Source organism: Narcine bancroftii, chromosome 1 (assembly GCF_036971445.1).
Source record: "Narcine bancroftii isolate sNarBan1 chromosome 1, sNarBan1.hap1, whole genome shotgun sequence".
Classification (NCBI taxonomy): domain Eukaryota; kingdom Metazoa; phylum Chordata; class Chondrichthyes; order Torpediniformes; family Narcinidae; genus Narcine; species Narcine bancroftii.
The window spans coordinates 115,462,025-115,477,157 of NC_091469.1; the positions used below are offsets into that span (position 1 = coordinate 115,462,025).

The 15,133-nt window shown below is 41.7% G+C and overlaps 1 protein-coding gene across 1 annotated transcript in view; it reads right to left on the reverse strand.

The window, feature by feature from the left end:
- Positions 1-15,133, reverse strand: part of msh3 (mutS homolog 3 (E. coli)) — a 340,568-nt gene that overhangs the window by 171,190 nt on the left and 154,245 nt on the right. Inside the window, exon 18 of the mRNA XM_069936474.1 lies at positions 11,126-11,233. Within this exon, the coding sequence (XP_069792575.1) occupies positions 11,126-11,233 (108 nt within the window). The remainder of the gene's footprint in view (positions 1-11,125; positions 11,234-15,133) is intronic.

The following is a 15,133-nucleotide window of genomic DNA, read 5'->3' on the forward strand; positions in this document are numbered from 1 at the left end:
GTTGTCGTTACACCATCCAACGAGCTGATCCATCTCCCTCCTGTACGCTTCTTTGTTGCCATTTGTGATTCTGCTGACAACTGTGGTGTCATCGGCAAACTTGTAGATGGCATTGGAATTCTTCCTGGCCACAAAGTCGTGGGTGCATAACGAGTAAAGCAGTGGGCAAAGCACGCATCCTTGGGGTGTGCCTGTGTGGATGATCAGTGAGGAGACATTGTTTCCAATTTGTACTGACTGCGGTCTTCCAATGAAAAAGTCAAGGATCTAGTTGCAGAGTGGGGTGCAGAGGCCTAGTCACTGCTGCAGTCAGAGGGTCCCATGTGCTTCAAAAGGGCATCAATCATATCGAAGGCCCAAGAAGAGTAGATCAGTTGCCTCAATGACTATCGTCCAGTTGCACTCACATTTACGACGATGAAATATTTTGAGAGGTTGCTCATGGCCAGAATTAACTTGTACCTAAGAAAATTCCTGGACCCATTGCAATTTGCCTATCACCACAATCATTCCACAGCGGATGCAATCTCACTGGCCCTCCATTCTGACCTGGTTCACCCGAACCATCAGCCTACCTTCATTGATGACAGCTTAGCTTTCAACTCCATCATCCCTTCAGAACTGATCAGTAAGCCTCAAAACCTCATCCTCTGCACTTCCCCCTGCAAATGGCTCTTTAACTTCCTCGTCAGAAGACCACAGTCAGTGTGGATTATCTATCACAATTCCTCCTTGCTAATAATCAACACAGGCGCAGCTCAAGGATGTGTACTCAACTCTACTCTCTTTATGCCCATGATTATGTGGCTAGGCACTATTCAAATGTCTTCTACAAATTTGCGAATGACTCCACAGTTGATGGTAGAATTACAGATGCCAATGAAGAAGCGTACAAGAGTGAGATGGATCTACTAGTTATGATAATTACATGGAGGGGAGAGGATTGGAGGGGTATGGACCAGGTGCTGTCAGTGGGACTAGGAGGGTGGAGATTTGTTCCGCATGGACTAGTAGGGCCAAACTGGCCTGTTCTGTGCTGTATATGGTTACAAGTGGTATCAGTCCTCAGAGGGGTCGGCGGTGGATAGGGTTAAGAACTTAAATTTCTGGGTGTCAACATCTCTGAAGACCAAACCTGGGGTCATTGAGTCGACGCAATCATGAAGGCATGCAGGCCAGCGGCTATATTTTATTAGGGGCTTGAGGAGATTTGGTACGTCACCAAAGACTGGCAATTTTCTGCAGGTGTACCATGGAAAGCATTCGACCGATTGCATCACTGTCTGGACAGGAAAAGGCTACAAAAGGCATCATGAGCATTAGTATTCACTCCATTAAGGATGTCATTATGAGGTGATGCCTCAAGAAGGCAGCCTCCATCATCAAGTCAACTTTATTCTCATCTGATTGTCAAGTACAACCCAATAAAACAGCATTCTCCAGTCTCGGTGCAAAACCTACAGGCACACAACCAGTCATATACACACATCCAGTCAAAACAATACATAATCAGGACAAGTATTTCATCTATACAAATAAATATTGATTTATACACATGAGAGTCTCAGATGGTTAGTGTGAGTGGTTCCTTTGGTCATTCAGCATTCTTACTGCCCGTGGGAAAAACGCTTTCCTCAGCCTGGTGGTGCTGGCTCTGATACTCCTGTATCTCTTCCCCGATGGAGCAGCTGAAAGATGCTGTGTGCAGGGTGGAAGAAGTCCTTAATGACTTTGCACACCTTCTTTGACAATGATCCCAGTAGATTATGTCAATTTGAGGGGCTGGGGTGGGGTGGGGGAGAAGCCCTTATCTCACTGCTACTATCAGATATGAGAAGAGGAACCTGAAGGCACAGATTCAACATTACAGAAACGGTTTCTTCCCTTCCACCATTAGATTTATGAACCTTTGGACACTGCCTTACTTTTTCCTCATTTGGCACTAGTAATTTTTTTTAAATATTTTATTTGGAATTGTAACTTATGGTCATTTTCACCTTGTTTTGCTAACACAAAACAACAAATTTCGTGACATGTTTCTAAACCGGATTCTGATTTTATTTCTTTTTGGGATATGTGATTTGCACATGAAGGTCGTTCTGTTTCTGAACACTTCCTAGGGCTCTACATAGCACATGTCCCACCTGCACCAATTCAACACCTTACACTTAACAGGATTAAATTCCACCAGTCAATTGTTCTACTCAACTTAAAACATACAGGGGTTGTATGTTAATTGGGCGCCACAGACTTGTGGGCTGAAATGGCCTGTTACAGTGCTGTATATCTAAAAAAAATTTAAATCATCTGTTGATCAATATCATTTTATAAACCAAGGTGATTCTCCCTCACATATTTTCATGCCATCTTTATTAATTTCCAAGTCATTGATGTACTTGACAAACAGCAAGGATCCCATACCGTTCCCTGTGTTACACTACTTGTTACCGACATCCAATCACAAAAGTAACTCTCCACCATCACATCCTGATCATCTCCAATAGAAGATAGACAACACCTACTCTTAACATTCAATGGCATTATCATTGTCAAATCCTCCACCATCAACATCTTGGAAATCATCATGAACTAGAAACTGATCTGGTCCACTATCAATCCATCATCAGGTTCACTAATTTTCTTCAAGGAAGAAAACATGCCACCTTTACCCTGCAAGGCCTATATGAGACTCCAGGTCCACCACTACAGCTGATTCTAAGCTGTCTCCTCATTTGACTGTCACTTGCAGATGAATGAAAGAAGACAGTCAACATCATAAAGGATCCCAAGTAAACACTGTAGACACTGAAGTTTAACCACAAAACGGGGAGAAGCTCACTAGGTCTGTAGCCATGGCGTTGGGAGCTACGTGGGGTCGGCCGGGACTCGGGTGGGCTGCCGTGGCATTGGGAGCGCCATCGGGTGGGCAGCCAAGGCCAGGACTTGGGTCGGTCGCCGTGAAGTCGTGATCTTCAGAGGGCAAGCAGCCAGGACTGGGATGGGGTTCCACGTAAAGGGTTGCAGAGGCTGCAGTCTCGAGGGATGCAAGCTTACAGTCCTCAATGGACACCAGGTGGGTGTAGAGTTGGCAAATGAACATATGGATCCAGCAGCAAATGTAGTACAGGAGAGATCCACTGGAGGACATGGCCAGTTAGGTCTGGAGCTGTGGCAGCGAGAGGGTGAGTTGCCACTGATATCTCCGCATTGAGGCAAGGGTGGTGCGCATGAGTCATTGGGAGAAGCGGAGAGGGCAGCAGTTGATGCTGTGTAGGTACCAGAGGTCCTTGTGAGGGCCAAACTGTAAGGCCTGGAATCAAAGCCGGATACCACAAGGCAAAAGATGGTGGTACCCAACTATCTGGGTAGACCCATTGTTTCAACTTGCTCTTGCCCTACCGATCTTGTTTCATCTTACCTTGACTGTCATTTCTCCCAGGTCCAATCCCTCCCCACCTACATCCACAACACCTCATATGCCCTCCATCTCCTCAATGACTTCATCCCCCACACAGAAGGTCTGAAAACACTTTGCTTCTTCCTGGATCAAAGACCTGACCAGTCACCCTACTCAGCCTGGAAGAACTTGACCTCACTCTAAATAAACTTTTGTTTAACTCATCTCACTTCCTCCAAATTAAAGGAGTAGCTATGGCTATCCACATGGGACCCAGCCTGTTTGTGGGCTTTGTGGAACAATCCGTGCTACAAGCCTGCAAAAGAAAAGGGCCCTCAACTCTTCCTCCAGTACATTGACAACTGCATCAGGGCTGCCTCATGCATCTGTGATGAGCTTGTCAACTTCATCCATTTTGTGTCCAACTTACCCCCCGATCTCATACTCACCTGGTCCAAATCCAACAACACTCTCCCCTTCCTGGATCTCTCAGTCTCCATCTTGGGAGACAAGCTTTCTACCGACACATATTACAAACCCTCTAACTTCCAATACTTCCTCACACCCTGTTCTCTGCAAGGATCCCTTCTCTCAATTTCTCTGTCTCTTCCGCATCTGTTCCCAAGATGAGGTCTTCTAGTCCAGATCTTCCGAAATGTCTGCCTTCTTCCACAAATGTGGCTTCCCTCCACTACTATCAACTCAGCCCTCACCCGCATCTCTTCCATTTCCCACTTATCTGCCCTGGCCCCCTCTGTCCCCAGATGCAATGAAGATAGAATCCCCCTCATCCTCACTTACCACCCTACCAGCCACCGCATTTTTTGTTGGGATTTCCGGCATTTACTACACGATCGCACCACCAGATGCATTTTTTGCTTCTCCTACCTCTCAGCCTTCCGTAGGGACTGCTCCCTCTGTGATTCCCTCGTGCACATCTCCTATCATCAGCCTGGCGCCTTCCACTTGCACCCACACCTCCTCCTTCAGCACAGTCCGGGGCCCCAAACAGGCCTTTCAAGTGAAGCAACACCTCACTTGTACATCCACAGGACCTATTTACTGCATCCAGTGCTCCCTTTGTGGCGTTCTCTACATCAGAGAGACCGGTTGCAGACTGAGAGATCGCTTCATTGAGCACCTCCTCTCCGTCTGCAACAACCGTGACCTCCTATTAGCCAACCATTTCAATTCTAAGTCACACTACCACACTCACATGTCTGTCCATGGCCTTATATACTATCCCATCCTGACCACCCGCAGATTGGAGGTACACCTTATTTTCCATTTAGGGACTCTCCAGATGGCATTAATATCCACTTCTCTGCTTTCTGCTAACTAGCTCACCTTTTCTTTTCTATTCTACCTTTCCAGTTTTTCCAGTTCTCCCCCTCCCTTCCACCTCCACCTACCCAGCCATCTATCCTCCCCCTCACTGCTGCTGTCCCCTCCCTCCACCTATCATCTCTTGCCTTTGTCACCACCCCCACCATTTTTTGTTCGGACATCTGCCGGCATTCCCTCATACCTTGAAGAAGGGCTCAAGTCCAAAATGTCAGTTATGTATTTTTACCTTTGCTACATAAAGGACATTGTTTGACCAGCTGAGCATCTCCAATATTTTGTGTTTTTAACCTCCTAAAGGATCCCCCACACCTTGCTATGCTCTATTCTCACTGCTACCTTCAGGGTGAATGCGTAGAATCTTGAAGATTGGCACCTCTAGGTTTAAATCTATCAGGCACTTGAACTTCCCCATACTACCTTAACCATAACGCTACTCAAGAACCACCAAGAATCTGGCTGTCTTCTTTGGCTTGGCTTCGCGGACGAAGATTTATGGAGGGGGTAAATGTCCACGTCAGCTGCAGGCTCGTTTGTGGCTGACAAGTCCAATGCGGGACAGGCAGACATGGTTGCAGCGGTTGCAAGGGAAAATTGGTTGGTTGGGGTTGGGTGTTGGGTTTTTCCTCCTTTGTCTTTTGTCAGTGAGGTGGGCTCTGCGGTCTTCTTCAAAGGAGGTTGCTGCCCGCCAAACTGTGAGGCGCCAAGATGTACGGTTTGAGGCGATATCAGCCCACTGGCGGTGGTCAATGTGGCAGGCACCAAGAGATTTCTTTAGGCAGTCCTTATACCTCTTCTTTGGTGCACCTCTGTCACGGTGGCCAGTGGAGAGCTCGCCATATAACATGATCTTGGGAAGGCGATGGTCCTCCATTCTGGAGACGTGACCCACCCAGCACAGCTGGATCTTCAGCAGCATGGACTCGATGCTGTCGGCCTCTGCCATCTCGAGTACTTCGATGTTAGGGATGAAGTCGCTCCAATGAATGTTGAGGATGGAGCGGAGACAACGCTAGGAGCCATAGGTGATGCCGGTAGAGGACCCATGATTCGGAGCCGAACAGGAGTGTGGGTATGACAACGGCTCTGTATACGCTTATCTTTGTGAGGTTTTTCAGTTGGTTGTTTTTCCAGACTCTTTTGTGTAGTCTTCCAAAGGCGCTATTTGCCTTGGCGAGTCTGTTGTCTATCTCATTGTCGATCCTTGCATGTGATGAAATGGTGCAGCCGAGATAGGTAAACTGGTTGACCGTTTTGAGTTTTGTGTGCCCGATGGAGATGTGGGGGGGCTGGTAGTCATGGTGGGGAGCTGGCTGATGGAGGACCTCAGTTTTCTTCAGGCTGACTTATAGGCCAAACATTTTGGCAGTTTCCGCAAAGCAGGACGTCAAGCGCTGAAGAGCTGGCTCTGAATGGGCAACTAAAGCGGCATCGTCTGCAAAGAGTAGTTCACGGACAAGTTTCTCTTGTGTCTTGGTGTGAGCGTGCAGGCGCCTCAGATTGAAGAGACTGCCATCCGTGCGGTACCGGATGTAAACAGCGTCTTCATTGTTGGGGTCTTTCATGGCTTGGTTCAGCATCATGCTGAAGAAGATTGAAAAGAGGGTTGGTGCGAGAACACAGCCTTGCTTCACGCCATTGTTAATGGAGAAGGGTTCAGAGAGCTCATTGCTGTATCTGACCCAACCTTGTTGGTTTTCGTGCAGTTGGATAATCATGTTGAGGAACTTTGGGGGACATCCGATGCGCTCTAGTATTTGCCAAAGCCCTTTCCTGCTCACGGTGTCGAAGGCTTTGGTGAGGTCAACAAAGGTGATGTAGAGTCCTTTGTTTTGTTCTCTGCACTTTTCTTGGAGCTGTCTGAGGGCAAAGACCATGTCAGTAGTTCCTCTGTTTGCGCGAAAGCCGCACTGTGATTCTGGGAGAATATTCTCGGCAACTCTAGGTATTATTCTATTTAGGAGAATCCTAGCGAAGATTTTGCCTGCAATGGAGAGCAGCGTGATTCCCCTGTAGTTTGAGCAGTCTGATTTCTCGCCTTTGTTTTTGTACAGGGCGATGATGATGGCATCACGAAGGTCTTGAGGCAGTTTTCCTTGGTTCCAACAAAGCTTGAAAAACTCATGCAGTTTGACATGCAGAGTTTTGCCGCCAGCCTTCCAGACCTCTGGGGGGATTCCATGCATACATGCTGCTTTGCCACTTTTCAGTTGTTCAATTGCCTTATATGTCTCATCCCGGGTGAGGACCTCATCCAGCTCTAGCCTTAGGGGCTGTTGAGGGATCTGGAGCAGGGCGGAATCTTGGACTGAGCGGTTGGCACTGATCTGGCTGTACTATGGTTACTATGTTACAAACGAACAACCCTCTCTATTTTGTTAGGAACTAAAGAGACTTTGTTAGCACTAACAAAGCAACAGCAATGGAAAATTCACCAGACAATGGTAAATTCAAAACAATAGTTTTTAATTAAACTAGTATTAACAAAACACTTCTTACTTAACTCTAAATTTAACCCCACTATGCACAAATGTGGGTGGGGGTGGGGGTGTGGGTGTGTTTAAAGTCCCAAACTCTGAAAAGTCAATTTTTAAAACTTCAGCATTATTTTGGTCTTGCTTGAGGTCTTACATTTTCAGTTCGGAAATAATTATAAAGCACTTTTAAATTTCATATCTTCAGGCCTCTTTAAACTCACAACTCTTTCGGTGAGTTGTCCTTCAGAAAGATTTTCCTTCATACGAGTGATTTCACAAACGCCCTCTTAACTTGCATTAGAGTTCCAGAGTCTGTTTACTTCTCTTGAATAAAGGCATTTGGAATCTGTGTTTCAAACATTGAAACTGCTCTCTTTATCTTAAAGAGACAGTCAAAAGTGGGCTTACTTATTTCAAAGCCCTTATTCTGTGCTCTCCTTTTCCAAGAGGCACAAAGGCAGCATTTCTCCCTCTGCCGGAAATACTGCTGCTGGTCAGTTCTGTGTCTTAACAGAATGGCAGGTTTTCTTCAACTGAATCTTGCAAATCTCTCAAGTGACATCATTTCCCTCTTTGAAGTTCATAATGTCTCTTGACATTTATGTGCTAAAAGCATCCAAGTCCACTTATTTACAGAATCAAACTCTGTTTGATGGTTTTCTCTGGTTTCTGGGCTGAATGGGATTTACTAACAAAACGGCTTCTTGTATTCTCAAGCAAACAATCTATTGTCCCACTTATCTCACAAAACTAACATAAAAATCTTTCATCTCTTCACTTTCCAAGGCAACATCAGACTCTGGCTTTTCAAACTGGCTTCTGTGGTCAAGAGTGTTTAAAATGCAAATGCATTTGTTGATGCTGAAGCCAACTACCAGTTACAAATAACCATGTGTGTCTGTAGAATGTAAATGAATGTCTTTGTTTCTATGACCACTGAAAACTAAGTTTTGCTAAGGTATATCATATATCAAATATAAATTTTAAACACTAAAGATTAATCATAGCACATTTGTCACAACTGCTCTGTGAAGCACAAAATCAGTGAACCAGTGCGGATTTGAAAGGCCAACATGGCCTGTTTCTGCTCCGTAAATGGTTATATAGTTATATGGTTATAATACCCTCCTGTGAATATTTATCCATCCTCTATACTTCTCATTTTCCTCTCGTGGTACATTGTGCCAATTGTTACTTATTGTTTGTTTTTTTTTTGTTTTTTTTTAAATTTTTTATTTTTCACACCATAAATCACATTAGCCATGATGTACACTTTTTCTTTTTCACACATATACAGTGACTTTTTCTCCCCCCCCCTCCTCCCAAACCACCCCCCCACCCCCCCCTCTCAGTTACTTATTGTTTGTTAATGTGTTTTACGTAACCTATGCAGCTGCAGCAGGCAAGAGTTTCATTGCAACTGTGCATTGTACTGATGCAAATTACAACAAATACTCATCATTAAATAAAAATCAAACAAATGCACATGTTGTTAGAAGTTCATTTTTTTATTTAGATTTTTTTAAATTTAAATTTTAAATTAAATTTAGACAACAGGCCATTTTGGTCCATGAGTCCATGCTGCCCAATTTACTCCCAATTAACCTAAACCCACCCCCCACCCCGATACTTTTTGAATGGTGGGAGGAAATCAGAGCACCTGGGGAAAGCCCACGCAGACTCAGAGAGAAGGTATGAACTCCTTACAGACAGCGCGGGATTCGAACCCGTTGGCACTGTAAAGGCATAACCACTAAGCCAACTGTGCCACCCCACATGTCTTTTACTGGGAAGTTAAGGTATCAGGTAGTGGAATGATAATTTGGTTTAAATATACTCAATACAAATGAACAAGGATAAAAGAACAGGAGGTACAAGGTCAAAGCGCCAACATAAAATGCGCTCATTACTCAATCTGATGTGTAATGGATCTATTTTAATATTAATCCTTAATTCATGTTAAAACTATATTTTATTTAAATATGGTTTAATAAGTTAGTTTGGGTGGTTACAGGGGCACAAAGACAACATATTAGCATTTTTAAAACATGTTTTTTTTCAGATGGCAGAAGCCAGTTTGAGATGAAAATGGCCTGCTGATTGAAGTTGGAGTCAGGAAAGATAAAAGGTTTTAAGATAGTTTTTGAGATACTGAAAACAATAGATGTTATTTCAGAGTACCTGTGTAAACACACAGCCATTTTGTTCGTGAAATCCAGACAGCTTGGAGACAGAAGAGAACCATCAAACAAGTTGATCACTTTGATTCAATGAGTAAGTGGATTTAGATGCTTTTAGCACATCCATATCAAAAAACCCCATGAACTCCAAAGACAGAAATGATGTCACATACCGTGTGACATGAGAGATTTGCAAGATGTATATTATCGAAATGAGAGACAAAGAAGTCAGTTTTAAGGAAACTCACCATTCTGTTAAGATGCGGAACTGACCAGCAGCCATATTTCCTGAAAGGAGAAAAGCTGCCTATGTGTTACTCCCAATAATAGAGGGACACAGAATAAGTAGATTGTTTGGAAAACAAATTTCAATAAAGAAGAGTTGATCCTGGGAAGACAGAACTTGTATTATCCTTTTCATAGGAGATGCATGTGGCCTGAAGTTGATCACTTTTGCTTGAAGAATATCTCTCAAGGTCAACTCATTAAAAGAATTGTCAGTTTAAGAGGCCTGAAGATATGATGTTTCAAAGCACTTTATAATTATTTCTAAACTGAAAATTTAAAACCTACAAGCAAGACTAAAATGATGCTGAAGTCTTAAAACTGACTTTTCAGAGTGGTACTTTAATTACACATACACACTTACATTTGCGCATAGTGTAAGGTAAAACATCATGAGATGGGAATGTGTAGGGAGTTACCCTGTACAGGGCAGTAACAAGAAGGGGAGGTGTCCTTGTACTCCTGTTAGGTAAAACATCATGAGATGGGAATGTACAGGGCTGTAACAAGATGTGAATGCATCCTTGTACTTACAAGATAAGAGAGACATTGATGGATTGAGAGGCAGGAAGCTAGCAGGGAAAGGATAGCAACAGTTTTAGTCATTGGACAAGTAATGATATGATGATGTTCTAAGCACATATCCAAGGGTATAAAAAATCACCATTTTGCTGATAACGGCAGAATGCATTCTCCGACTAACATGGTTGGTCGCAAGTGTTACAATCCGGTAATAAAGAACAAAGAACCCTGATTTCGACTCAGCCTGGTGTTTGTCTCACTCATTCATGAACAAAGCAGACCTAACAATTGTTGAGTTAAATTTAGAGATAAGTTAGAAATGTTATGTTATTACTAGTTCAAAAAAAACTATTATTTTGAATTTAACATTGCCTGGTGAATTTCCCATTGCTGTTCCTTTGTTAGTGCTAACAAAGTCCATTTAGTCCCAAATAAAATTCATAACAGACACTTCAGTACATTACTAGTAGAATGTCATTCTGGTTGTGTTGTGCTCTTTCAAATGAAGGAATGAACAAAGATCCAGACTCCAAGATGAATTAAAAAGATGATATATGGCACTATGTCAAGAAATTTCCCCAGAGACCCTAATCAAAACTTGGCTCACTTTCTAATGTAAATGAAACAGAAATGAAAAGAAACAGTGGAGAAGTACTGGGCACAAAATTGTTTGTTTCCTTATTCCATATCCAGTGATGACAGTGTCCCAAAAATATTTTGTTGATTGCAGTGTTTTAGACATATGAAAGTTGATAGAGATGTTAATAACACAGAAGTGTTTTCTTCCCAAAGCAAACATGGCACACGAAAGTGAGATTGAGCAAAACCCCAGTAAAATGGAATTGGAAAACTAGAATGAAAGCAAATATTAAAGAAATCCTTAAAATGAATGGCAGAAAAATACAAAGGCAAGATTTTACCTGGAGTATCCTCCTTGCTTAGCAACTGCCGCCAATGAAAAGATGCAGTCAATGGTTGCCAGGTGACTGATTGCCTTTCTTATTTCATGGTAGTACTCACCAAACCGACTGTAGGGGAACAGAATGAGAATTGCATTGAAAGAAAAAAATCAGTTCAGGCTACAATAAATATTCCTTAAACAAGTTAATATACATCCTTTTCACCATAGTTTCACCATCGTGCACAAATGTGCTTTGGACTTTGAAAGTTTTTACAGAAACCAACTGAGTAATTTTCCTCAAACAACAAATGCCAAGAGAATTTTCAGACATCAGCATGGTGAAAATCCTTTGTTTCCTTCAAACTGGTGCACTTCATTTCAAGAGCTTCGAATGATTGCAACTGCTGTTGTTCCAATGCAATGACAAGAACAATTTCACATCACTATTCAAAAGAAAATTAGCTCTCGGAAGAATCAGATTTCCTGATCAAACTCCAACTGCAAACTCAGTGACAATATTTAAAATTTAAATGATTGGCTATTGGATATACTGAGAAATACACCCTGTCAGAAATTGCTGAATGCTCATGGCAGCGATGATTAATTTTAACTTTGGAAGATGTAATATTTAAAGAGTAGGTATATCATTCACTCCAGAGTGAAAAAGATAGACATCATGATTATGTCAATAAATATATTCCAGTAATTTAAATAAAACACACATACTAATCAGAACATCCCAATGTTTGTAGATATATTTAAAAAAAAGAAAAACAAGGTTTGTATATAAGAAATCCCAACAATAAAATAAAAAACAAAAAAACAAAAACCCCCACAAAAGTGCTGATTAGGTCAGCACTAACCCCCTTTATTACAAGAAGTGGCTCTCGCCACAAGTGGCACAAGGCCCCAGAAGAAGAAAGCAGAAAAAATGGAATCTGCCCCACACCAACAGAAAGAATATCAAAAATTGATATCAATCAGTCAATCAAGTACGATAAGCTTCTTCAAAGTCTCTATTAACTTGATCATCATCAATTTCAACTTGAATTTCAGTCGGATTTTGACTTTCTGTTAAAATCTCTCCTTTTAATTTATCTTATCTCCTTCCATTTGCTGAGGTTAATAACATTGCCTTCCATTTTGCTTGTTGATAGGTAATGAATTTGCAAATTCCAAAGCTTCAGATTCATTAGCAAAAAATTGTGCTTGGTGTTCTCCATAAAAGACTAACTGCTGGATATCAAAAGGCAAATTTATATCCCTTCTTCCATAAAACTGACTTTGCTGGATTAAATTATTTTCTACTTTTAATAATGGCATTACTCAAAACCGCAGTAAAAGACTCTGTTATTCTGAATCATTAACAGACTTTGTTGTTCCCTGGCTTTTTGAACTGCCATCTTCGAAATAATTTCTCTACCTTGATAACGTAAGCGTTTAATCAAAATAGAGCATGGCAGTTGCCCTGGATACAGTTTTCTTCTAAGAGCTCTATGAAGTTCCAAACCATTTGGAAAATTTTCAAGTCCCAAAATTTCAAGCAGCCAATTTTGAAAAAAATTGTGAGATTAGTACCCTCAAAATCTTCAGGAAGACCAACAATTTTGACATTATTTCTTCGACTTTTATTTTTCAACATGTCAACTTTTTGCAATAAATCCTTTTTCTGAATTTCCCACGCTTTAAAAGAATCTTCTATCTTATTAACTGTATCTTTAGATTCTTCTACTTCCATATGGCAATCTTTATCAAACTTTTGAACCTTAATTTTAATTTTAACAACAGTTTTAATACACTTTTCCATGCCTGTCTTCATTACAGTCATTTCTTCCTTAATAAAATCTGTTCTTACTTCTGCACTTTGCATCCATTTTTTCATTCAATGAATTAATTTGTTCAGAAATTTTATTAAAAATCTGTGGGTCAAAGTGTCTTGAGTAACATAATATGCACCCACTTTATATTGAGTATATTGACCTCCTCCTTCTTCTTCTGTCTCCTCTCCTTGCGATTGTGGTACATAACTTTCTCCTTCCATTCTGACCTCCTCTTCTTCTTTTGTAGATGTAGCTAATGGTTGAAATTATGTACGGGCTCTTTGTCTAGCCCTCGTCTGACTTGTGACGGTACCTGTTGTCGGGCCCACAGGCTCCGAACTGGTCGCTCCATTGTGCACATGCGCGAAGACCTGCACATGCACGGGAGTTCAGAAGTTGTCTCTGCCACCTTTTTCCATGCTCCAGCGTCATCTTCTCCAGCTCCCCGAGAAGGTGGCGCAGGAGACTGAATTCTTACCCAAGGAGGTTGCACCGAACAAGGCTGGAGAGGAATCAAGATCAGAGGCTGAACTTTCAAGGAAGGCCCAGCTTCTTCCATTACAATTATTTCCATAGTAGCCGTTTTTTTTTAAACAGTTTGAGCTTTAGATTTTCTTGCAGCCATTATTTGAGACCTTTAGAAGAATTTAAAAATTATCCACTAATTTTTTTTAAATTTTAAAAGTCAGGTTTTAATTAATTCTTCCAGGAGAGGCATTTACCACATCTTCCCCCTTCGCCATCATGCCATGTCCCCCAATATATACAAAGCTTGAGAAATTCTAGTAGTTTCAGGAGCACCAAACAACTTTCAAGACTTTTCATGGATTTTGGGGCATTGAAGATACTTTCTGTGTTTATGCCACATTACGAGCTCAGCAATATACTTTTCTATAAATGGATGGTTTCTGCCTTCTTCATTCCTCAAAGGGAACAATTTCTAGGACCCATCTCTCTCTGGGAACGAAATCTTCCAACAATTATCTTAAATCCATGTTCCATAGTTACTGATGTGACGGAATATTTGAAATTGTTTTTGGGAGATAAATTGGTAAAATTAGAGTAGGTTACATACATACACACACTTTTAAACAGATCTTATTTAAAATATTGAAGAACTCATATTTAGTGACTTTACAGAAACTATGGAGAATGCTATGAATATTTCACATGTAGGTGCTAATTGAAATGATGTCATGAAATGAATGGAGTGGAGTAAGGTAGTGTGTGTTGGAGATTTTTACAAGACTTCTGACCTCCCTGCAAAGTGCTCACTCAAAGGTCAATGAGAGGTTTGTTTACCTAAAAAGAGGAGAGGGAGAGAGAGAGTGAGAGAGAGCGAAAGAGAGTGATAGAGAGCGAGAGAGAGCGAGAGAGAGCGAGAGAGAGCGAGAGAGAGCGAGAGAAACAGTGTCAGCCAGTGGAAGCTTGTTGGAACTGAAACAGAAGCTCCAGAGTGGTGGATGGCTGGAAGTGCTATCCATCTGATGTTTCTCTTGGAATAAGTGGAACATAAAGGAACTCTGTAATAGCATGAAAGAAAGAGGTTATCATCTGGAGAACCCTGATGGGGCAGGTTTCATCAGCAAGACATTGAGGTGACTAATGGTGGTACCTCAGTTGTGGAAATCCTGGAACAACTCTCTCTGCAAACCTACGAGAACCTTCCTGAGCGGTGAACATTTATTTTTCAAGCACCAAAACCTGGTGAACTTTATACATGTTAAATTCTGGGCACAGTATAAGAATTGCCTGCAACCAGAGAACTTGGAAGAATGAGAAGTGAGAATGAACTGTGAACCAAAGAACTTTTCTTAAATTTACACACACATTACATACACGTGCGCTTAGAATTAGAAGGGGGTTAAGTTCAGTAGTTAAGTTAATAGAGATAAGTTAAAAGTTTGATTGTGTTTTCATGTTTAAAGATAATTTAAAACAACTTTTGTTTAAGTAACCATTTGTTGTGGTGAATATCTATTACTGCTAGGTTTTGGGGTCCCTTGGGCCCGTAACATTTTTCTCTTTGTTAAAGCAGTCCTTCTATATACCTTCATAACATTTAAACAAAATTAAATCACCCTTTTTCTGCAAGTCACCTGCTCTCCAAAAACAGTCTAGTGTCTGGCTCAGTCCTCCATTCCTGACTACATCCTCAAAGCTCTCTCATATGCTCTCTAAATCTAACCACATTTTTTTGTGAACTT